This window comes from Megalobrama amblycephala, linkage group LG14, assembly GCF_018812025.1.
Source record: "Megalobrama amblycephala isolate DHTTF-2021 linkage group LG14, ASM1881202v1, whole genome shotgun sequence".
NCBI lineage: Eukaryota > Metazoa > Chordata > Actinopteri > Cypriniformes > Xenocyprididae > Megalobrama > Megalobrama amblycephala.
In genome coordinates this window covers 8,858,377-8,882,567 of record NC_063057.1, presented here as the reverse complement: position 1 = coordinate 8,882,567, position 24,191 = coordinate 8,858,377, and the positions used below count along the sequence as shown (strand labels likewise).

Below are 24,191 nucleotides of genomic sequence, written 5' to 3'. Positions count from 1 at the left end.
CATCACCATCACATGAAAACACCTGTTCATATGTTAGGCTCATGTGTGCAGGTTGGACAAGATTTCCATTAATTAATCAAAATAATTTTAAATATAGTATTTTTTCCTCATTGTCAATACTCAATTTTGCTTTCTCTTGGTTCTTCAATTTTTGTTCATCTGTCATACTCTGTTTAATATATAGATCATGTGAATGATCATGTGAATGTGAGGTTGGTTGGTGGTACCAGTCGCTGTGCTGGTAGAGTGGAGGTTCATCATAGAGGTCAGTGGGGAACAGTGTGTGATGCTGGTTGGAATATGACTGAAGCTGCAGTGGTGTGTAGAGAGCTGGACTGTGGAGAACCTGTAGATGCTTTGCGTGATGCTCATTTTGGACCAGGATCAGGACCAGTCTGGACTTTTGAAAGGTGTACTGGATCAGAGACAACAGTAAAGAACTGTGGATCATCAAGACATCCATGTGGTCATATTCAAGATGCTGGAGTCATCTGCTCAGGTGAATGAGATTGATCTTCAAAACAATTTGGGGTGAATTCACTAAACAGTTTTCAAATTCACATTTGTTTGAGCTATCAGTGCAAAATGATGCATTTTTTTCACTAACCATTCACAAACTTATTAAACAGGTGCATACAGCAGCAAAATGGCACAATGTTTTGACTTGTTTAATTAAGTCGTTCTTTTTCTGCAACCATTCCTCCTTTCTGTCTAAATAAGTCTCATTACTGATGGTTTTTCACAAAACTCTGTGCTGTTTGCCCAGTGTAGTTTAAATCACACTATTATCAAAGAAGACAGTTAATGAATCTTTATATTCACTCTGAGGTCTGAGGGTATCGCCGGCAATACCACCGCGGTTTTTTTCTTACCAGTGTGAAAGAGACTCAAAATACCGTTAATGTTGCACATACAATTAAGAGTTATACACCATTTTAATCTGTGGAATATCTTCTTTTATTTGTGTACACTCAGAGTAAAAACAAAATGTTGTGCTTTTTGTAAAATAAAGAAAACTAACATGATGCGTGATCTCTCGTCTCCCTCTGAACGAAGTCCAATCTGATAGTTCTCAGAAAATGAACTGTAACTTAGTGAATACTAATCACAAAAAAATTAGACTTATGTCTAAAAAAACGTTGAAATGTCAGGTTTTAAATCGTGTAAGTCAAATCGAAAACAAACATTCTGTGTTTATGTAATCTGTATGAAAAGAGAGCCATGTCAGAAGTCCGTGATTCAGCTCATTATCCGCTAATGCGGCCACGCCCACGGAGCCAGCGCTATTCTGAGGCAAATACTGAGTCAATACATGCATTCATCGTCTCAATCGTGTATTTATTGTCTTGAAAAGTGTTTTGAATAGCCATAGTTAGCGATCTCTGTCCTCTGTTAGTTCGGTTAGTTCCTGGATTGCCTATTCTTCTTTAGTGCTCAGGCATTTGTGGACTAAAGGTGTACAGAGCGCCCTCCGGCTGCAAGTATGAATTGACAGTATCCAGCACTCATAGTAATGACAATAAATCCTGAATAAATATTACTCTTCTGTATAGAAAATTGACAAACATATGAGAATCCATCAATATTTCTCCAAATGTGCATGCTTTTAAGCTAAAAGCCTATATGAAATGCCATAGAGGTAACATAATTGTTCAAACACTTTGCATCACAGAAATACATTATATTTTAAAGTATATAATAGAATACCATTATTTTATATTGTAATAATATTTCACAGTATTGCTGTTTTTTCTGTATGTTTGATTTACACCATGATGAGATTTGAATCATGATCACAGGGTTTTTTCACAGCCTGACTGAAAGGCCTCATTAATATGCAAGTCATTTCAGGTCATTATTATGTGATTCTTTTGTCTTCTCAGGTGAGAATCACCCATTATACATGAGGATTCACGCCTCCACGCATACTGTGTTTCTTGACCAAAGATGTTTTAGAAAATTTAAATCTCTCTATTGTTTTATCTGAACAAGCAGGCAGCATAATTTTTACCTCATTTTGAAGCAAAAACTCTAGTCTACAACCTCAAATACCCAGAAGTCTTGTGAACAAAGATTTAATATATATTTTTTGGCTTTATTTCAGTGACTTAAGTTTTTGTTTTTTCAATAACCACGCATAAACGTTATTCCTTCAAAAACACAAACATGTACATACATGTTCCTCACATATTATTGTAGCCTAGTTTGTGCTGAATACAGTGTAATGACACCTTTTTCCATTAATATGTTTATGAACAACTGAAAAAAGCACAAATGTCAGGGCATGTCAAAACTTCTCCAGGGTCCCAAAAATCCTCAGACCCCTGAGGGTTAAAAAGGGATATTTGTGTTTAAGGGGTCATGAACTGCATTTTTTTATTTTATTTTGTAATGTTCTCTGAGGTCCACTTACGCTGTTACCAAGATTTTTACATTAAAAACATCCTAATTTAGAAGCAATTAGCTGTTTTCTATCTTGTTTTGATGAACGTCCCCGCCATTACACGTGTAGTTGTTTTGAAAACTTCCAGTGTTGAAAAATATCTTGTTACATAGTTGAAACATTTGCCAACAATGTAAAGCATTTATTGCGTGTGACATATGCTTTATATTTTGTGGAGTTGGAGTACTTGGAGTTACCAAGGTTATAATAGACAAAGGATGACTTACAGTGTTTAATGTAAACGGAATTATGAGTAAATGTATCATCGTTTATCACACTGTCATTCTTATAGTATTCTTATTAGATCCAAACTGTACTGTGCAAATTGCCTTCAGCACCAATTTTGTGCATGTTTTTGTGTCATTGTGCTTATTGGCTAAACTGCACAAAAAATGTGCGCAGTCGATTCTTAGTGAATTCCATTCTTTTTATTTTGGTAATTGGATGTATTTTGCAATACATTATTGGGTGAAAATCTAACCTGATGTGATTTATTTTTATTTTTTTTCCATTTTCCTACTAATTTGCAAATATACATGTTATTTAGTTAAATCTAAATGTTGTTAGTTTTAAACATACTCTAAAAACTGAGACTCTGAATAAATCTATTTTTATTTTTTTTATTTATTAAAACAGATCATAAACATTCCAGACTTACTGATGGGCCTCACCTGTGTTCTGGGAGGTTAGAAGTGATTCATGGGAAGACCTGGGGTTCAGTGTGTGCTGCTGACTTTGACCAGCAGGATGCAGAGGTTGTGTGTAGAGAGCTGGACTGTGGGATTCCTGTACAGGTGCTGGGAGAAGCTGCTTTTGGAAAAGGAGATGCTCCGATGTGGACACAAGAGATTCAGTGCAGAGGAAATGAGTCTCAGATTCACCTCTGTCCAACATCACCATCAAACAAACACAACTGCACCAGTGACAATAATGTGGGTCTGATCTGTTCTGGTAAATTATCAATATTCAGTGTCTTTTTTCATTTGTATTTGTTAAAGCATAATTTCTCTGTCAGTTGCAATATACAATAGTTTAATACACTATTCTATGTCCTTTATTCAGGTTACAAGAAGGGCAAACTGATGAATGGTTCAGACTCTTGTTCTGGAAGAGTGGAGCTTCAGTTCCTCAATGATTGGGGCACAGTGTGTGATGCATGCTGGGATATGAGAGCTGCCAGTGTCCTCTGTAGACAGCTGAATTGTGGGATTGCTGTGTCTGTTGTGGGATCAGACTGGTTTGGAGAGGGAAGTGGTGAAATCTGGGCTGATGTGTTTGATTGTGACGGGAATGAAACAAAACTCTCAGAATGTTCCATCTCTTCATGGAGTCGAGCTGAATGTTCTCATAGACGAGATGTTGGAGTCATCTGCTCTGGTGAGTCCATATTACTGTGAGCTGCTGAAAGATAAATACAAAAGTATAAATACAATTTATAAATTTATATATATTTTATTATAAATAATTTATAAATACAAAAAATACAAATACACTACATGTGCAATTTCATATATTCATTTCAAACTGAAAGAAAATATTCAAGCCATCTATTTAAAATGTACAGTAAAATTATTATTTATGTAAAATATATTCTCAAACTTGCAATATTTTAGTAAAACATAAGATCTTCTCCTCAGGTTCCTCTCTGGCTGTTCATGATGGTCTGGTGCGGTTGTCTGGAGAGAGACAGTGTGAGGGGGAGGTGGAAGTTTCCATCCATCAGGTCTGGAGGAGAGTTCTGCTGGACTCCTGGAGTCTCACTGCATCCTCTGTGGTCTGCAGACAGCTGGGCTGTGGCTCTGTGCTGAGCTTCTCCGGCTCCTCTTCATCCAGTCCTGAACACAGTCATGAGTGTGTGACGGGCTTCCAGTGCTCTGGGAGTGAAGCTCATCTGGGGAACTGCAGCTCTCCACAAACTCTCAACTGCAGCTCCACACAACAGCTGTCAATCACCTGCCTTGGTGAGAAGAGCAACATCTGGGCAGATTCTTCAGATGTTAGTGATCACTAATGTGTTTCTCTTTCTCTGAATATCAGGTTGCGGGTCCATCAGGCTGGTGGGTTCTGGGGGAGACTGTGCAGGGAGGCTGGAGGTTTTTCACAGCGGCTCATGGGGGACAGTGTGTGATGACTCCTGGGATATTAAAGATGCCCATGTGGTGTGCAGACAGCTGCAGTGTGGAGTGGCCCTCAGTAACCAGCAGGTACCAGCCTGGTTTGGTCCTGGTTCTGGACCCATATGGCTGGATGAGGTGGAGTGTGAGGGGAATGAGACGTCCCTGTGGAGCTGCTCTTCTCCAGGCTGGGGAAAACATGACTGTCAACACAAGGAGGATGTAGGAGTCGTGTGCTCAGGTAAACAGTACACTAGTGTGAAAAAATTAAGTAACATTTCAAAATCCAAAATATTTTTCCCAGACATTTCAATCACCCATATCTAGCTTTCAGTGGTTAAAATTAATTGAGGTTGGATTAGAGTTGAAGTTGATTCTCATCCTTTTCCATCTAGAGTTTAAAGAGATCAGGTTAACTGAGGGCTGTGAAGGGAATGTGGAGGTTTTCTACAATGGATCCTGGGGTAATGTGTGCTGGAATCAGATGGACAGAGACACAGCGAGTCTGATCTGTCAAGAGCTGAACTGTGGAAGATCTGGCAGTGAACCCAGTATTTCAGAGGGACTGAAGTCTCATAATTGGCTTGATTATTTTAAATGTCGACGTCATGATTCCACTCTATGGCAGTGTCCATCTTCATCCTGGGGACTGAATGACTGTAATAATGAAGTGGCCAAAATCACCTGCTCAAGTAAGATAATATATAACTGATTTAAGACTTTTTGAAGTGGTTGTGTTTTGTAAAAAATATATATATTTATTTATTTTAATGATTTTTCACTTTTCTCTTTAATCTCAGAGGAGCAAACTCATGAGTCTCCTCAGAGTCATCTGACATGTTCTACCTCACCCTCTCCTCACCAGAGACAGTGTTCAAGTAAGTTAATTTTGAGTTGATTATTATCATCACAAATTGAAATAGTTATAAAATGCATTGTAAATGTGTTTTTGTAAAAGTTGAGCTGAATCTGGTCAGTGATGTTGATGTGTGTGATTTAGATCATCTTCCTCTCAGACTGAGTGGAGGGAAGGGCCGGTGCTCTGGGAGGCTGGAGGTGTATCATAACGCTGTGTGGGGCTCAGTCTGTGATGATCTGTGGGACATCAGCGATGCTCAGGTGGTCTGCAGACAGATGGGTTGTGGAGCAGCACTGAGAGCTGATGGGAATTCAGTCTTTGGTGCTGGTGAAGGTGTTGTGTGGCTGAAAGGAGTCGAGTGCAGAGGGAATGAGATTCACCTGTGGGACTGTCCTCTCTCCCTGAAGAACCACACTGACTGCTCCAACAAAGATCACGCTGGACTCACCTGTGCAGGTCACAGCAAACACTGAACAATATTAATCATTTTTACATAATTTTAATGCGAATAATGTGTGTGTGTTTTGACAGATTATTTTTTATTATTATTTTTTTTTATTGAAGCAGGATATAAGACAAAACATAGTGAGACGATTACATCAATTCAGAACATATAAAACGAAAAGTAGAATCTACATATAATTATGTAAAGTGTGTGTGAAAAGAAGTGTGTGAAGTATATGTATGTCTCCATTATAAGTTTCTTAATATATATGCAAAACAATTCAAAACAATATTATGAAAAAATATATATACGATAAATAGCAATAGTTGTAGTAAAAAAATTTTATAACGAAATGAAAAAAAAGCGAAAAAAAACAAGAAAAAAATGAATGAGGAGAAAAATGGAAAAAAGAGGGGAGAAAATAGAAGAAGAAAAGAAAATTTATAGTGAAATAGGTGGTTGAGAACAGAAGAGAGGGGGAGAAGGGGGGGGAGAAAAGAAAGAAAATAAATGATCATTAAAAAAAAAAGAACGAGGTGGAATGGGGCACAGAGGTAGTGTTGCATCAGGTCGCTATTTAGGAGCATTAGAGTGAAACAGCAGGGAATTTTCCATTTGAGTAATATTTCTATAAGCTCATGGTTCAACAGTGGGAATGTACCCACTGGGCCATCATGGAGAGGACTGATGTCCTGCCTGGTCTCCTTCAAAACCTTTCCCAAGCCCTGAGGGGGGAATCGATCTATTTAGGAGTATATCCGGTTCAGCTCGACTTCAATATACCCGAACTGTTCACTCATTCTTGCACAGCCAAGTGGTGTGGTTAGATCATGTAGTCCATATTTGCAAACCTACCCCATCCAAAAAATAAAATAAAATAAAATAAAATAAAATATATATATATTTTTTATTTAAATAAAAAAAATACATAAAAATAAATAATAATAGAAAAAAAGAAGAAAATAAATAAATAAAGAAAAAGAAAATGAAGAAAAGAGGAAGGAGAGAGAGAAGGAAAGGAAAGACAAAATAAGAGGGAAAAAAAAGTAGAGAGAGAGAGAGAGAAGGGAAAAAAAGGGGATACGTAAACATAAATACCTAAATGAAAGCCAGGGGTAGAAAGAAGATAGATGTATAGAGTACATATATACATTGAATTGTGCTAATTATAATAATAGAAACAGAATAATAATAATAATAACTATACATAGTCAATAATTTAAATCAATACATGTGTACATATACACACATTCATAGACATATACACATACATATAAGTATTTATGAAGCTATAGTTATCTTCCCCTTGTTCCCTTTTCTTCTCTATAAGTTTGTAAAGCTGCTGTTTGTAGAATTTGGAGAGTGTGTGGGTCCGGAGCCAGGGTTTTGATGTATATTGAGATAAGTCAAAAATGGGTTCCAAATATCAGTAAATATATGTTTCTTGTTTATGTATGTTATTTTTTCTAATGTGATATATTCTATAAGAAAGTTAGTCCAGTGATTAATATGTATATATTTTTTTTGATTTCCAGTTTAACAGAATTATTTTCTTGCGATAGTTAGAGAGATGAGTAGTGGATTTTTGTATTTAATCGAAAGATTGTTGATTTCAATGGTGTTACCCAATAAACAAAGTGACGGAGATGGAGGAATCCTACAGTCCAAAATTGTGGAAAGTTTATCTGTGACTGACATCCAAATTTCAATTTCAATGACAATTCATTTTCCCATTTAGACATTGGTAGAATTATTGTTGAATTGGTATTTGAAGTAAGTTTATAAAGTTTGGATATTAATTATTTAGAATTAGTTATTTTCATTATTTCGTCCATCATCTGAGAGGGATGCAGTGGGTTATCTACTATATTAATCCTAATTAATCCTGTGTTTTGACAGACTTGACAGATTTGTCAGTGTCCACTACTCCTGCATCTTCTCCTGCAGTTTCTCAGACAGTGAGCTCAACATCAGTCTCTCGTTCACAAACTCCTCCGTCTCTCTCTGTGCTTGTGATTGTCCTGGGAGTTGTGCTCTTACTGCTCTTAGTGCCACTGCTTATACTGATTCAGCAGAACAGAGTGATGAGGAGAGGTAGGAGAGATCCAGAGACTGTCATATTGTGTCTTATTCAGTGTGTGATCAGTCATGACAGCAGGTTTGTCTCTCTACACTCACAGCTCTCTCTAAGAAAACTGAAGCCGTTTATGAGGAGATTCATCACAGACCCACTAACAGACACAGTCTCTTCACTCACAGCGGTGAGTGTCATTTCTTCTGATTTGTGGAGATCGACAGGGTAATCATTTTAATCAGAAGGATGAGTGGAGTAAATCACATTGAGTCATATTTGTGAGGCCTTTTGTGCCCAATCTTAAATGATTGGTTATTGTTGTATGACCCATAGAAAGTGGATATTTTGTCTGATTTGTGAATTTGAATGTGTCAGATGACAGACATTAACCTGCAGCTCTGTAGGGTTTTCTTTTACTTACACACACACACACACACACACACACTGTGTTGGGAGGTAGGGGTTCATATATTTGTAGGTATGTTTCTGTGATTATTTGTCTCTAAAATCCTTTGATCTTACATTATAGTCCTACTCGTGTATTGTAAACTGGTCACATCATTTATGGATTGATCAAAATGGTAATGACCTCATGGCCAACAAGAGTGTTTCATTCCTAAAAATATTCTGTTTTCATTTTTGAAGACAGGGCGAATGAAATCGCACCAGAATACTATGATGATGTCATCACTGATGGACTGCAACCAGGTGCTGTTCTGTACTATATTATTCTATAATCTATATATGAAATTAAGACAATATACATATATAAGTTTTAAATGTGATGGCATCTGATTCATGTTAAATTTGTTGAAGACACACCTGGGAGCTATGATGATGTTGTCACCACCACTGAACAGAACTCTGGTATTAAAGAATATGTTTATTTTTTTATTTATTTTTTTATTTCATGTTTTATATGTATGTATATTCTAACACAATCCCTTTAAATTGATGCTCAGTACAGATGAAATGCAACATTTGTTCTATGCTTCTCTCTCTCTCTCTCTCTCTGTGTGTGTGTGTGTGTGTGTGTGTGTGTGTGTGTGTGTGTGTGTAGTGGACATGCCAGAGAATTATGATGATGTCATCATTAATGGACAGGACTTTCAAGGTGTAACGGGTGAGTTAAAGAACAATATATTCAACATGCGTTCATAATATACCAATAATGAATCATCATGACTTCATCAGGAGTAAATCTAATGGTCTCAGACAGTCATGAGGAGAAAGAGATCAATGACATCATCAGTGACACAAGCTGTATTAAAATCACAATGTGGGGTTTTATTTCACATGTGTATCAGAGGGAGATCAGGAGGAGTATGATGATGTGAAGAACATCAGTGAAGAAGAGAGAAACCTGTTGGGTCAGTTTTTGTCTCTTTTTTTAGGCTCAGTTTTAGATTTAAATACATTGAACATGATATATTTCCTTTTATTTTTAATAACAGACTATGATGATGTGGGGGAGGAGTCAAAAAACGAGGACGTGTCTGTATGACTCAATGGCCACACCCACTGCCTCGGTTCATGAAATTTTACAGCTTCTACAGTTGGGTTGAATTGATCTTATATAGATACTTTGTTTTAATATTAATTTTTATTGATGTGCTTGCATTTTGTAAAATGAATTGCTTTGAAATTTATAAGCTTATAACTTTGATTCTTTTTTGCTTTTCTTTAACAAGCACATTTTAATGATCTTAAAAACAATGAAAAACACAATACAAAAACAATAAAAATCACGTTAATTTTTATGTAGTTGCAGATTTTGCAAGGGGTATGTAAACTTTTGAGCACAACTATCTAATTAAAACAACTAAAAAAATAAATTGGTCTATTTATTTATTTTTTTTATCTTAAGCTATAATCATTTGGTTATTTAAGAATCAAAACATTGTATCCAACCTGAAACAGAGAAGCGTGATTCATGAGAACACGTCTCCACTGCTCTAGAGTCCAGTGGCAGCGTGCTTTACACCACTGCATCCAACGCTTTGCATTGCACTTGATGTAAGGCTTGGATGCAGCTGCTCGGAAACCCATTCCATGAAGCTCTCTATGCACTGTTCTGGAGCTAATCTGAAGGCCACACGAAGTTTGGAGGTCTGTAGCTATTGACTCTACGGAAAGTTGGTGTAACAATGCGGGACTCATGGTAAGATCCAAGCTTTATTGAAGTTAGAGTGGTCATACAGGCAGGGTCAGACAGGAGCAAACAGGAATCACAAGGAACAGTCAGAATCGTGGTCAGAATACAGGCAATGGTCAAAGTCAGGCAGATATCAGTCACGGAACAGGATAACAAGGCAGGGGTCAAAGGCGGGAACAGGAACAGACAGGAAAACAGGATAAACACGGGATAACGCTCGGAATTGACACACAGGGTAATCAAGACTTCGCGGTGAGGTGGTGTGAGTGAAAGTCGTTTATAGTCCTGGTAATGAGCTGCAGCTGGGTGTGGTGATTAGTGTGGAGTGTGTGAATGTGACTGGCAGAGAGGATGATGGGGAATGTAGCCCGGGAAGAGACAGGAACAGACGGTGATCATAACAGTTGGCAACTTCTGCGCACTGTGCGCCTCAGCAAGAGCTGACCCCGCTCTGTGATTTTACATGGCCTACCACTTCGTGGCTGAGTTGCTGTTGTTCCCAATTGCTTCCACTTTTGTTATGATCCCACAAACAGTTGACCGTGGAAGATTTAGTAGTGAGGAAATTTCATGAATGGACTTATTGCACAGGTGGCAACCATGCTTGAATTCACTGAGCTCCTTAGAGCGACCCATTCTTTCACAAATGTTTGTAGAAGCAGTCTACATGTCTAGGTGCTTGATCTTATACACCTGTGGCCATGGAAGTGATTGGAATGCCTGAATTCACTGATCTGGAGGAGTGTCCCAATACTTTTGGCAATATAGTGTATATAGGCATATGAATATTTACATATTTAATTGCTCATGTCTTAATATATGTCATAATAGCAACACTATGAATGCAAATGTAATGATTTCACTCAACTAACCTATAAGTTTCAATGAAAGCAAAGATGTCTGAAATGCACATGTTGGCTAATTCATTGAAATACTGAATAATAACCCCATTAATTACAAAGAAGATGTGGTGTGATGCTGTTAGTGGGTGGGATATATTAGGCAGCAAATGAGCATGTTGTCCTCAAAGTTGATGTGTTAGAATCAGGAAAAATGGGCAAGCGTAAGGATTTGAGTGAGTTTGACAAGAGCCAAATTGTGATGGCTAGATGACTGGGTCAGAGCATCTCCAAAACTGCAGCTCTTGTGGGGTGTTCCCAAGCTGCAGTGGTCAATATCTATCAAAAGTGGTCCAAGGAAGGAACAGTGGTGAACCGGCAACAGGGTCATTGGCGGCCAAGGCTCATTGATGCACGTGGGGAGCGAAGGCTGGCCCGTGTGGTCCGATCCAACAGACAAGCTACTGTAGGACAAATTGCTTAAGAAGTTAATGCTGGTTCTGATAGAAAGGTGTCAGAATACACAGAGCCAGGCCCGGATTAAGAACACGTTGGGCCCTGGGGCTATAGCAACACCAAGGGCCCCCTTTCATCTGATTGCCATTCCACAGTGTCTTGTACCACAAGAATTTTTTTTTTATTGTTATCATTTTTATATTTTTACAAATTTCATTTTATCAAATCATTTAATATAAGCACAAGCACACTAAATATTCCATGCTATTTAACATATTTTAAAATATATTTAACATATAAAATATTTAACATATTTTAAAATTGTATTGCATATATTGCTGACACAATAATTCTTTCCTCTGATTAACACAAAATAAACTATTTTGAAGAATGTGGGTAACCAAACAGTTGATGGTCCCCAGTGATTTCCACATTATATTTTTTTCCTACTATGAAAATTAATGGGGACCAGCAACTGTTAGGTTACCCACATTCTTCAGAATATTTTCTTTTGTGTTTAACAGAAGAAAGAAACTCATTCAGGTTTAAAACAACTTGAAAGTGAGCATGTGATGACAGGATTTTAATTTTTGGGTGAACTATCCCTTTAAGGACAAGGGTCCGCATGCTAACTATTAGGATGCTGTCACTTTAAGACCTGCACGCGTCCGATTTTCTCAACTCACTTCAGACATAACCAACTGTGTTTATGTAAACCTTTTGTGTATTTGACAGTATTATAGCGCAATCAGACGCGAAAGATGAAGTCCAGTAGTCAGGTGCTGTTTGACAGGCTTAAGTGTGTGTGCACGCTTCGGGTGTATGGGGTCAGAAAAAGCGCATCTCAGAACAGCACACGAATGACATGTTTAACTGGCAGGGCTTTAAAGCACATGCAAATAAAGAACTTTTGTGATTGCGAATATGTGCAGTGTCCCGTGAGTAACTCTACCGCTGTGTTAACATGTGATGTGAATGTGTCGAGGTCGAGTTGTACGGATGGAGGCACCAGAACTGCAATTGATAGAATGTGCTTCAAAGGCAGATAGTGGAGACAAGTCACACGACATTGGTGTTCGTCAAAAAACAGTAGGAAAGTTAATTCGGGATTTTTACACGGGTGATGATGATGAGAGAAAAACACTGACATTCTGAATTCAAACGGCAATAAAATCAATCGACTCGTCCCTGTAAATGTTGAAAACTCCTTACGTTTTCATGAGAAACAATTACCATCCAAATAGGGCTTAACTCGTTATAAGAATAATAACTTGCTGCAGCTGCTATCTCACCTTCTTCAACGTGTAAAGCACGCAGATTGGCGACGGTGTCAGTGGGTGAAGATAATTGTGAGCTGCCGCTTCACGCGGGTCTTCCACTGGCTCGGATGTTTTATGTGAACTGAAGTAGTTAGTTAGTTTTGGAATTTTTGCTGTAAGATTAGCATCCCTTTTCTCCCTTTCAAGCTTATTTTTCCTTTTTTTGCGCACCACTATCACTTTTGTTTATCATTTTGAACACCAGCGAGGCTGAACAAGCAATAAATGCCAATTTCATTTCCCATTTTCTACATGCGATAGCATAAGCAAAGAGGCGTTTCCCGATGTCATGGCGCGAATTGTAAGGTGATTTTGATTGGACGGTGATTTATCAGTCAGGTACATTTTCCAATCATTTTTTCTTGTTATTTTATTAGACACAAATCAACCACCTTTGACTTGTCAATCTCATTTCCTCCAGCCAATCACGGGCCCCCTCTACCCGCGGGCCCTGGGGCTTCAGCCCCACCTAGCCCTTATGTTAATCCGGCCCTGCACAGAGCATCACAGTTTGTTGCGTATGGGGCTGCATAGCCGCAGACCAGTCAGGGTGGACCACGGAGCAATGGAAGAAGGTGGCCTGATCCGATGAATCACGTTTTCTTTTACAACATGTGGATGGTTGGGTGCGCGTGCATTGCTTACCCAGGGAACACATGGCACCAGGATGCACACTGGAAAAAGGCAAGCCAGCAGAGGAAGTGTGATGATTTGGGCAATGTTCTGCTGGGAAACCTTGGTTCCTGCCATCCATGCGGATGTTACTTTGACACGTACCACCTACCTAAGCATTGTACACCCTTTCATGAAAACGGCTATTCTTTGATGAATGTTTTATCCATATCTATTTTGTCTTTATCAGGCAAAACATTGATGTTTTTAGTTTACATGCACTTTTAGTGAAAGTACACAAAAACATACAATTGTAAATCAGTTGTATTACAAGTAAAACAGTAGAAATTACTACTGAGACCTACATTTGTCGCCCTTGTCCGCCTGTCTTTAAAATAAGTAGTGTTTTGCTGCCATCTTGTGGATGAGTAACACATTGCCACCTTAAACGCAGATGCCAATGGCTGCTAATATGTTGTATACTTGCTATTGCGAACGATTTTTCTTACAATAAACATTCTATTAAATTGAGGATTTATAAAATGAATAATATAAATAATAAAAACTAGGCCAGAATGGGTAAAATGGTTGAAAATGTAGCTTCAATTTGTCAGAATTTGTTTTCTAGTAATTTATAAAGATATGTATTCCTGTAAATTAAGTAAAAATCATTTTTCATATAATAACTTTTATATAATTTATGTAATTTAATAACAAGTTTAAATGTTTGAACTTCATGAATGAGATTATGTACTTATCTTCTTGTCATGCTGTAGAAAGAATTTACATGATGTTATTTCTTGTGTACATTTGAATTTTAAGGAATGTTCCTTAAGAAATTAATATTGTTTCATTAGTTTGGGTAGCTGGAAACTTCATGTGTTTTAAAGTTTGAATTTTGTTTTCTTCATTCCTAAAGAGTTATAAGTAGTTATCAGTCTCTGTATATCAGCAGGTGTTTGGGTTTGATGCTGTAAATATCCTGGGCTGCTTCCTCTCTTCAATTTTTTTGAAGTCTCCTGTATGATGTGTGACTATTTTTGCCTCTCGCAGGTGTGTGTGTGTGTGTGTGTGTGTGTGAGTGTGTGTGTGTGTGTGTGTGTGTGTGCATCCATACTGAAGTGTCTCAATATAGAGGAGGAGTTATTTTCAGAGCTGACGTTCTTTCAATATATATGGTGAAAATCAGAAAAGCCTCCCCTGATTTGTCACTGATTGTGTTTGATGATTTCCTCTGTTGTGTCTAATAAGGTAACAGTGAGTGTCATTGGCAGCTGTGAGAGTCTCTCTCTCTTTAGGGGGCTGACAGGAGCCAGTTTCTTCAGTGTGTTTGAGGGAGAAGAAGGAGGAACTTGTGCTGCGTTCTGAGCCGATGAAATGGAGCTGAAGGAGCTGATGGGGAGATGCTTGATGCTGATGTTTCTGCTAAAACTCATCACTGCTGGTAGAGTTATACTTTGAGTCGAGGAGGAAAATACCATCTGACTAACAAATATTGTCTATATTTTGTGCATTTAATAATATTTATAGGGACTGTTATTTTATTTCCTCTGTCTTCCTGTTCTTTGTTCTAATCTTATTTATTCCCTCTTTCTCTTGGTTTGTTATTCATCTAGACAGTAAGAATGTGAGGTTGGTTGGTGGTCACAGTCGCTGTGCTGGTAGAGTGGAGGTTCTTCATAGAGGTCAGTGGGGAACAGTGTGTGGTCTTTTCTGGGATATGACTGATGCTGCAGTGGTGTGTAGAGAGCTGGACTGTGGAGAACCTGTAGATGCTCTGGGTGATGCTCGTTTTGGACCAGGATCAGGACAAGTCTGGATGAGTCTTGTCATGTGTACTGGATCAGAGTCTACACTGAAGAACTGTGGGTCAGCAGGATGGGGCAAACGCACCTGTAATCATAGTAAAGATGCTGGCGTCATCTGCTCAGGTAAAGTATTCTAATACATATTCTAATTCATATCAGTGAATTCTTGTGCTTTGATATTTTGGCTTTAAAAAATTATTTATTAAAATGCTGACTTTAAAGGATTAGTTCACTTTCAAATAAAATGTTCCTGATAATTTACTCACCCCCATGTCATCCAAGATGTTCATGTCTTTCTTTCTTCAGTTGAAAAGAAATTAAGGTTTTTGATGAAAACATAACAGGATTATTATCCTTATAGTGGACTTCAATGGACTCCAGACAGTTGAAGGTCAAAATTACAGTTTCAGTGCAGCTTCAAAGGGCTTTAAATGATACCAGACGAGGAATAAGGGTCTTATCTAGTGAAACGATCGGTCATTTTCTTAAAAAAAAGTTATGCTTTATATAAACAAATGTTTGCTTTCTAAGTGCTTCCGCCAAAACCACATTTCCATATTCTTCAAAAACGCTTGGTCCTACGCCTTCCCTATTCTACTTACGGAATGATCGCAGCACCAGTTACATTTTTTCCGTAAGTAGAATAGTGTAGGACATACAGCGTAAACTTTTTGAAGAATACGGAAAGCGGAAGCACTTACAAAGGCGATCATTTGTTTATATAAAGCATATACATTTACATTTTTTTCGAAAATGACCAATCGTTTCACTAGATAGGCCCTTCTTCCTTGTCTGCTATCATTTAAAGCTCTTTGAAGCTGCACTGAAACTGTAATTTTGACCTTCAACCATCTGGAGGCCATTATAAGGAGAATAATCCTGGAATGTTTTCATCAAAAACCTTAATTTCTTTTTTTTTCGACTGAAGAAAGAAAGACATGAACATCTTGGATGACAAGGGGGTGAGTAAATTATCAGGAACATTTTATTTGAAAGTGGACTAATCCTTTATTAAGATATATATTTTTAAAAGTCCATATTTTTGTTATTCTATGTTGTATTTATGTTTTTCAAAGACTAAAAATAATTAATTTATAGTTTTATATTTTTTTATAAGCTGTGATTTTGTTGATTTGTGTTGTCTTAGAAGTCAGGCTGGTTGGAGGTTCTCGCTGCTCTGGGAGGTTAGAGATACTTGATAATCAGATGTGGGTTTCAGTGTGTGCTGCTGCCTTTGACCAGCAGGATGCAGAGGTTGTGTGTAGAGAGCTGGACTGTGGGGCTCCTGTACAGGTGCTGGGAGAAGATGCTTTTGGAAAAGGAGACGCTCAGATGTGGACACAAGAGATTCAGTGCAGAGGAGATGAGTCTCAGATTCACTTCTGTCCAACATCGCCACCAGTCAAAAGCAACTGTTCACATGAGCACAGCATTGGTTTGCTATGTACTGGTAAGAGTTCAAAATGCAACAGAGAAGTTTTCATTTTATTGTGACATATTTCCACTCACTTTTTTCACACCTCGTTCCCTCTCTATCATCCATAGACATAATAAATATAAGACTGCAAAATGGTACAAGTCGCTGTGCTGGTAGAGTGGAGGTTCTTCATAGAGGTCAGTGGGGAACAGTGTGTGGTGATGGCTGGGATTTGGCTGATGCTGCAGTGGTGTGTAGAGAGCTGGACTGTGGAGAACCTGTAGATGCTCTGTATGTTGATAATCTTGAACCAGGATCAGGACCAGTCTCGTTGAAAAATGCGATGTGTACTGGATCTGAGTCCACACTTAAGAAATGTGGATTCATTCAATCAAGTGTGTGTCTTAATAAGAGTGCTCAAGTCATTTGTTCAGGTAAGCTAAAAATCCTGTCTTATACAAAACAATTTCACCAAACATAGTCATGATTTTATTTTACATAACCATTCTACACACCAGTCCATTGACCACACAATCTGTCAGGCTGTATTTATCAGTAACCTTGTTAAAAATAAATGGTATCTCTTTAGATTTACTACACAGGAACAAATGAGTAACACAATATTAACATTCTAGCAACTACAATTAACTAACAAGAAACTCTCAAATTAGTAAGTAATAGTGCTCAGTTGAATGTGGTAGTTCACTATCAGCTAATCAATAACTACTATTTTTTCATACTTCCCAGAGGACTAAGAGCTACTGTATACAGGTTCATAATTAACATAAATAATGCATAATGTGTAATTAACTCTAAAGTAAAGATAATGGTAACCCACTATGACTCAAGCATTACCAAATCATTCAGAGGGAATTATTATTATTATTTAGATCAGTATTCTAAAGTGAAAAGCATGATGGTAACACTTTAGAATTCTGTTTCTTACTTACTGACTGATAACTAATGAGGAATTACTGAAGAACTAATACATGGGTTTCAAAGACGTCACTTCCGCTATGCCCACCGCCATATTTATGTCCGGTCACAGCTGCGCGCCCTGTTTAAGTCTATGGTGACAGCAGCTACAACTACCAGAGGAAGGCCAACAAAACGCTCTCAGAAGGTTCACAACAAGTTTACAATATATCTGCGATATGTGGTGCTGTTAGCCGTTTCAACAGTCGTCAGACCTACAAATTTATTTGATTTATTTGAAAATACTGTGAATTCTAGTTGCTGTGTTTCGGCGTGTTGTTACAGGATGAACAAATTCACGACACCAGCTGACTACATTACTTAGTTCAAGTACATGCGTGCATGATTTTGTGCAAATATAAGTTGTAATGTTATGTATATCTTGTATAAATATATATGAATTACCCTATATAGGATATGTCCCGTTGAGTTAATTAACCTTCTAGCAAAGCGCTTCAGTTTACGGGTGTTCATTCAGCGCGCGCAGCTCAAAAAATACTGTTATCAAAATGAGATGATTTGAGAAAAAAAAAATCTGTTATTGTTCATGATCCTTATTATTAATTAAACTATGTGTTGATGAAAATAATACTAGAACAATATAAGAGCTAGTTATTAAAAATAATGCATTCATTTTCTAAAAGAAATATTAAAGTTTTAATATTACTGTGTAGTAACGTTAAACATTTTAATGACTTAATCATTGCTGTTTGAGCTGCGCACGCTGAAGCTGAAGAGAATAAAAAACCCATAAACTGAAAAGTTAATTAACTCAACGGAACACATCCTATATAAAATAATCCAGATATTAATACAAAATAAAAATAATATTACAACTAGTATTTGCACAAAATCACGCACAGATGAACTTGAAGTAACGTCATTGAAACTCCGAAACACCGCAAATAAGCCCAAATAATTCACAACGTTATTTTACAAGTATATACGATTATAATATCATGTATAAGAAGAAGACAGTCCCAATCATATTAATGTTTTGTCTTACTTTTTGAGCGCTATGATCATCAGCTCTGTGGGTTACCTCAACGAAACACATCCTTTATGAGAATAATCAGATATTTATACTTAATAAAATTAATAAGTTTTATCTGTACAAAATGACGCGAATGCACAAGTGAAGTTTGAACAAGATATGTAATCAATGTTTAACTCAGTCGACGCGCTCTTACCACAACAACACGCTGAAACAACAACAGAGAATTCACAACATTTTATTACAATAGTGTTCTCGTTATAATGTAGTTATTAATGTTGTGCATTGCTGTTTGGCTGCCAGTGGTGTGGTTCCTTCTGAATGAAGCCAATAATTCTGCCGATCTAACTACTTTGGGATCAAATAAATTTGTAGTTCCGACGACTGTTGAAACGGCTAACAGCACCACATATCCAAGATATATTATAAACTTGTTGTGAACCTTCTGAGAGCGTTTCGTTGGCCTTCCTCTGGTAGTTGTAGCTGCTGTCACCATAGACTTTAACAGGGCGCGCAGCTGTGACCGGACACAAATATGGCGGCGATAGAATACAGTGACGTCACATGAAACCCATGTATAGGTAATTCTTCATTAACACTTAAGTCACTACTGTTAACTACTAAGGAAGATGTGTCAACTAATCAGTATGTAATAGAATTGTATGTTAAGTAACAGTTAGCTAATCAATAACTAATGAATTCTGGTATATCTCCTGAAGAACTACTAATAATATCTACTAATTAATGTTTAAGAAAAATAACTGTGAAGTAACTACTAATGAACAAACACAACTACATTGAGTTGTGGCCCTTTCTAATGTTATCAGTAGTAGTAGGCTATTATAAAAATGCAATATTAATAAAATACAATACATTTTATAGAGGTTTTTGCCTGTGTGGTAAATAATTGTTTTTTGAGCGTGTTCTGTAAGAAATCAACTATGGAAAGGAACCCAACCCCCACTCTAAATGTCTTGCCATAGCCAAATTACCTCAGATTAGTTTTTATATTTTATAAACAGTACTGTAAGTGTGTCTGTTTTCCTCAACATATCACATTACCATTGAGTAAATCCCTGTATGTAAGGCAGTGACTGAAGGAAAGTGAAAATACAGGGAACCCATTAGTAATTAATAAAGAATTGCCGCTAGTTCAAAAGTGAAAGGATGGGCACAGGCATTCATAACAGTGTGTTTTTGTTTTTATATTATTAATTTTTGGAGGCATTTTTGCCTCAAGCTAATTTCTGACCTTGCTTATGATAATTCAAATGTAGTATTTCCAGTTAATTTGGCTGAAACATCTGCAGCATGAGATGGTCTGGTAAGTGTGTCATACCCTTTTCAGCTTTATACACTCTTTAAAGTGTAGTCCTTTGCGCACGTCTTTTGCACTTGCTCTGCTGACTGAAGCAAAGTCTTTTAATGAAGGTATAAAAAAAGCAGCCGATTGCACTATGAATCATAACTGTTGTTCAGTGTAGATGCATTTTGGGAGTTGTGCTTTTTGTTCCGATTGTATTATAGATACAATTATTTTTAGTCTCAAATGTGACTGAAATGGTTGCACTGCAGAGCCCTGATATATATAGGCCTATCTGTGGTAAGTTGGATAGTTATGGCAAGGCAGTGGGGCTGGAGTTCCTTTTCAAAGCTGATTTCTTACAGAACATAAACACAAAGTATTTACCATACAGGCCAAAACTTCTGAACAATTTGTAGTAATGAGTCTTTTTGGGAGTGCAGCATATTATGCAGCATATCAATGCATATTTAATTTCCATAATAATAATAAGTGGTGGACTGTGGAAAGTAGTTGTAATTTTGAAAATGAATAATTTTCTGTTCATTAATAGTTATTTCATAGTTATTTTTCTTGAACATTAATTAATAGATATTAATAGTACTTCTTCAGGAGATATAACAGAATTCATTAGTTATTGATTAGCTAACTGTTACTTAACATAATCATAAAATTCTATTACATACAGATTAGTTAACACATCTTCCTTAGTAGTTAACAGTAGTGACTTAAGAATTACCTATTCTTCAGTAATTCCTTATTAGTTATCAGTCAGTAAGTAAGAAACAGTATTCTAAAGTGTTGCCAAAAATAGTTACTGATTATCTAAAAGTGAACCACATTCAACTGCACTATTATTTACTAATTCGTTAATCACAGTTTCTGTTAGTTAATAGTATTTAAGAGTGTTAATAGTGAATTACTCATCATTTGTTTCTGTTAGTCGTTAATGACAGAACAGTATTCTAAACTGGTACCACATAAACTTCAGTGGCTCATTGCTAACTCTGCATATTAATGTCATGCCCTGAAAGGATTCAGCCTAAAAATATTTAATTTATAGTTTTATTTTTATAAGATTTTGTTGATTTGTGTTGTCTGTGATTGGTGGACTTCCTCACATTTTACTCATTTTCTTTGTTTTACTGTTGTTTTTATTCTAAATCACCCTTATTTCCTCAATGTTTCCAAAAAAAAAAAAAAAACATTGTTGAAACTATGACTGTATTTATACAGATTTATGACATACAGTAACCATACCAATATGTTTTTTATATGCTCTGTAAAAAAATGACCATGATTTTAAGGGTAAAAGACTGTAAAAATGCTACAGTGAAAAACAGTTAATTGGTTTACATAAAATTTCCACACTATACACTGTGAATAACTGTAATAGATCAGTACATTTAATTTAATTTTACAGTAAAATACCATTAAATTTACAGTCTTTGGAAGTGAAAAATAATGTCATTGTATAATTTACAGTGAAAAAACATAAATTGACATTCCCACAGTTCCCTGTGTGACACTTCACATTTGATGTACTTTTGTTGAAATAACTCTTTCTTCTGAAGTTTTTCTTAGTTTTTTCTAATCAGTTATGTATGTAGGGTTTTATGTTGCATGTAATGTTGGTAATGTTTATTGCATTTTTAAAATGTCATGTGTGTTACCATGATGGTGTTTTGTGTGAATGACACTGTGAAACGTCTATATATTAGTATTGTCCTTCTCAGCTTGTGGAAAAGCTGCTTGTGATGAACTTTGATTCATCATGTGACTTTCATCACCACTGTGTTTGGTGGTTGTCAGTGTATAGGTACAAAGCAGATATTATTGATTAATTGTAAAATAAACACTTATGAGCCATAATATTATTACAATATAAACCTTTAAATTATATGGTTTTGAACTGTAATATAGACAACAAACTAAGTGCTGTCCCATAAAACCTACAACGTTGCAACTGCATTTTTTTTACGATAAAGTTTTTTTTTTTACTGTAAATTTTACGGGATTTTTTTTTTTACAGTGTGAGCCATTCATAGCTTACTTCAGTGAAAGCTTTTTTTGGACTGGGGCGGAAGTTTTGCTGAAATTTATAGTGTTTTCATAGTAAATTTATTTTATTTCATAAGATCAAGGTATATATAATTTCTTATATGATTAGATTGATAGATGATTTAGAATTTAAGTTTCCTAACTTAAATGTTCCTTCAGGAGTGAGGCTGGTTGGAAGTTCTCGCTGCTCTGGGAGGTTAGAGATACTTGATGATCATTCATGGGTTTCAGTGTGTGCTGCTGCCTTTGACCAGCAGGATGCAGAGGTTGTGTGTAGAGAGCTGGACTGTGGGGCTCCTGTACAGGTGATGGGAGAAGATGCTTTTGGAAAAGGAGACGCTCAGATGTGGACACAAGAGATTCAGTGCAGAGGAAATGAGTCTCAGATTCACCTCTGTCCAACATCACCATCACTTGAAAACACCTGTTCTCATGACAGTTATGTTGGACTGGTGTGTGCAGGTTTGTCTTATTCTTTTTTTTTTTTTTTTTTTTTTTCTTTTAAATAAACAAACATCTAATTTAATGTCCCCTAAATAACTAATTAACTAATAACTGAATAAGTAATTACTTTGTCACCATAGTTTTGTTCTCTTTATGTGGTACTTTTGTCCCTTATTCCCTTATGTTCCCTTATTATTTTTTTTGCACATCTTTCCCTATTCATTATATAGACATTATGAGAGTAAGGTTGGTTGGTAGTCACAGTCGCTGTGCTGGTAGAGTGGAGGTTCATCATAGAGGTCAGTGGGGAACAGTGTGTGGTGTTGGTTGGGATTTGGCTGATGCTGCAGTGGTGTGTAGAGAGCTGGACTGTGGAGAACCTGTAGATGCTCTGGGTGATGCTCACTTTGGACCTGGATCAGGACCAATCTGGACAAATCGCAGTTTATGTACTGGATCAGAATCAACACTGAAGAACTGTGGATCAGTAGATTGGGGTGTTTATGACTGTGATCATACAAAAGATGCAGGAGTCATCTGCTCAGGTAAACTGCTCCATTTTTTTTTTACATCACTGATGATCCAACTGCCTCAAAGGGAAAGTTCACCCAAAAATGAAAATGCAGTCATCATTTGCTTACCACCTTGTCTTTCTAAACCTGTATAACTTTGTTCTGTGTGTAACTGAGGCCAGCTAGTAAGATCTGTGCGAGTAAACCTCACTCCTCTTGCATCAAGAGGCGTACTAGCGACTGACACTTGAGACTGCAGTTTTTAGCCTCTTTGTTAAAAGTTAGATAACTTTTTACTTATTTTTATTATACTGAAAAGAGTGTCAGGATATTCTTTCAAAATTCCCCTTTTTTATTCCATGAAAGAAAGAAAATCATACAAATTTGGGTTGACAAAAAAGTGATGAATTCAATTAATTTACCTTGATTCCTTTTCACATGAAAGACCAATAAGGACAAGAATAACACAGTTTGATGACAAACAAATATTATAAAACAGTGATGTAATGTTTAATGTTTAATGTTACCTTCCTGTAAGGCTTGACACCACACTGGTTCATCTGATGTGCTATTAAAATGTGTAAATGATATCAAGAGGTGGATGGCAAACAATTTTTTGCAGCTAAATGAGGATAAAACAGGTTTTAATTCTAGGTTGTCCTGCAAACTCCTCTCTTGCTCTGGAAGCCCAGTTAGGTCCTCTTTCCACAAATGTACACAAACAAATCAAAAACCTTTGAGTGATCTTTGACTCTTCAGTATTTTTTGATAAACAAATTAGTGCTGTTATTAGAGGAAGTTTTTTTTTTTCCATTTAAGATCAATTGCAAAGTTGAGGCATCTCCTTTCAAGCAAAGATTTATAAGTTGTGATTCATGCTCTTGTAACATCACAATTGGATTATTGCAACTCTCTTTATTCTGGTCTCCCTCAGTGTTCATTATCACGATTGCAAGTTGTTCAAAATGCAGCCGCAAGACTTCTGACTGGGTCTAAAAAGAGGGACCACATCTCCCCCATTTTATCATCCCTTCACTAGCTTCCTTATGTTTGTTTATAAGGCGTTGTCTGGTCGTGCACCAAGATATATAAGTGATCTTCTTATACCATACTGTCCCGCTAGGGCACTTAGATCTTCTACTCACCTGCTCTTAACTGTGCCTTGGTGTCGCTATAAATCAAAGGGTGATTGGGCCTTTTCTGTGGCTGAGCCCAAGCTTTGGAATGGTCTCCCCTATCATGTCAGGTCTGCTCCTTCATTGGCCATTTTTTAATCTTCTCTTAAATTGTATTTTTGTTCTTTAGCGTTTGGAAACCTGTAAATTATTCTTGTGTAGATCTGTTTTGTACTTTGTACAGCA

At 36.8% G+C, this 24,191-nt stretch overlaps 3 protein-coding genes across 3 annotated transcripts; all 3 read left to right on the top strand.

Moving 5' to 3' along the window:
- Positions 1-285: 285 nt before the first annotated feature.
- LOC125245459 (antigen WC1.1-like) lies at positions 286-9,729 on the top strand. The gene is made up of 15 exons (XM_048156061.1): positions 286-499; positions 3,080-3,394; positions 3,506-3,820; positions 4,081-4,413; positions 4,481-4,798; positions 4,953-5,249; positions 5,358-5,435; positions 5,558-5,872; positions 7,770-7,955; positions 8,042-8,122; positions 8,581-8,643; positions 8,752-8,802; positions 8,996-9,058; positions 9,243-9,305; positions 9,390-9,729. Exons 1-15 carry the CDS (start codon positions 301-303, stop codon positions 9,437-9,439), a joined length of 2,727 nt encoding a protein of 908 aa, XP_048012018.1. The 5' UTR covers positions 286-300; the 3' UTR covers positions 9,440-9,729.
- Positions 9,730-12,763: 3,034 nt separating this feature from the next.
- Positions 12,764-17,148, top strand: LOC125245442 (deleted in malignant brain tumors 1 protein-like). Its single transcript, XM_048156039.1, has 4 exons — positions 12,764-14,760; positions 14,933-15,247; positions 16,272-16,574; positions 16,670-17,148. The coding sequence occupies exons 1-4, from the start codon at positions 14,694-14,696 to the stop codon at positions 17,020-17,022; spliced, it is 1,038 nt and encodes a 345-aa protein (XP_048011996.1). The 5' UTR covers positions 12,764-14,693; the 3' UTR covers positions 17,023-17,148.
- A 4,374-nt stretch (positions 17,149-21,522) lies between these two features.
- On the top strand, positions 21,523-24,141 carry LOC125245449 (scavenger receptor cysteine-rich type 1 protein M130-like). Its single transcript, XM_048156048.1, has 2 exons — positions 21,523-22,336; positions 22,549-24,141. Exons 1-2 carry the CDS (start codon positions 21,976-21,978, stop codon positions 22,983-22,985), a joined length of 798 nt encoding a protein of 265 aa, XP_048012005.1. The 5' UTR covers positions 21,523-21,975; the 3' UTR covers positions 22,986-24,141.
- The last annotated feature ends 50 nt before the right edge of the window (positions 24,142-24,191 follow it).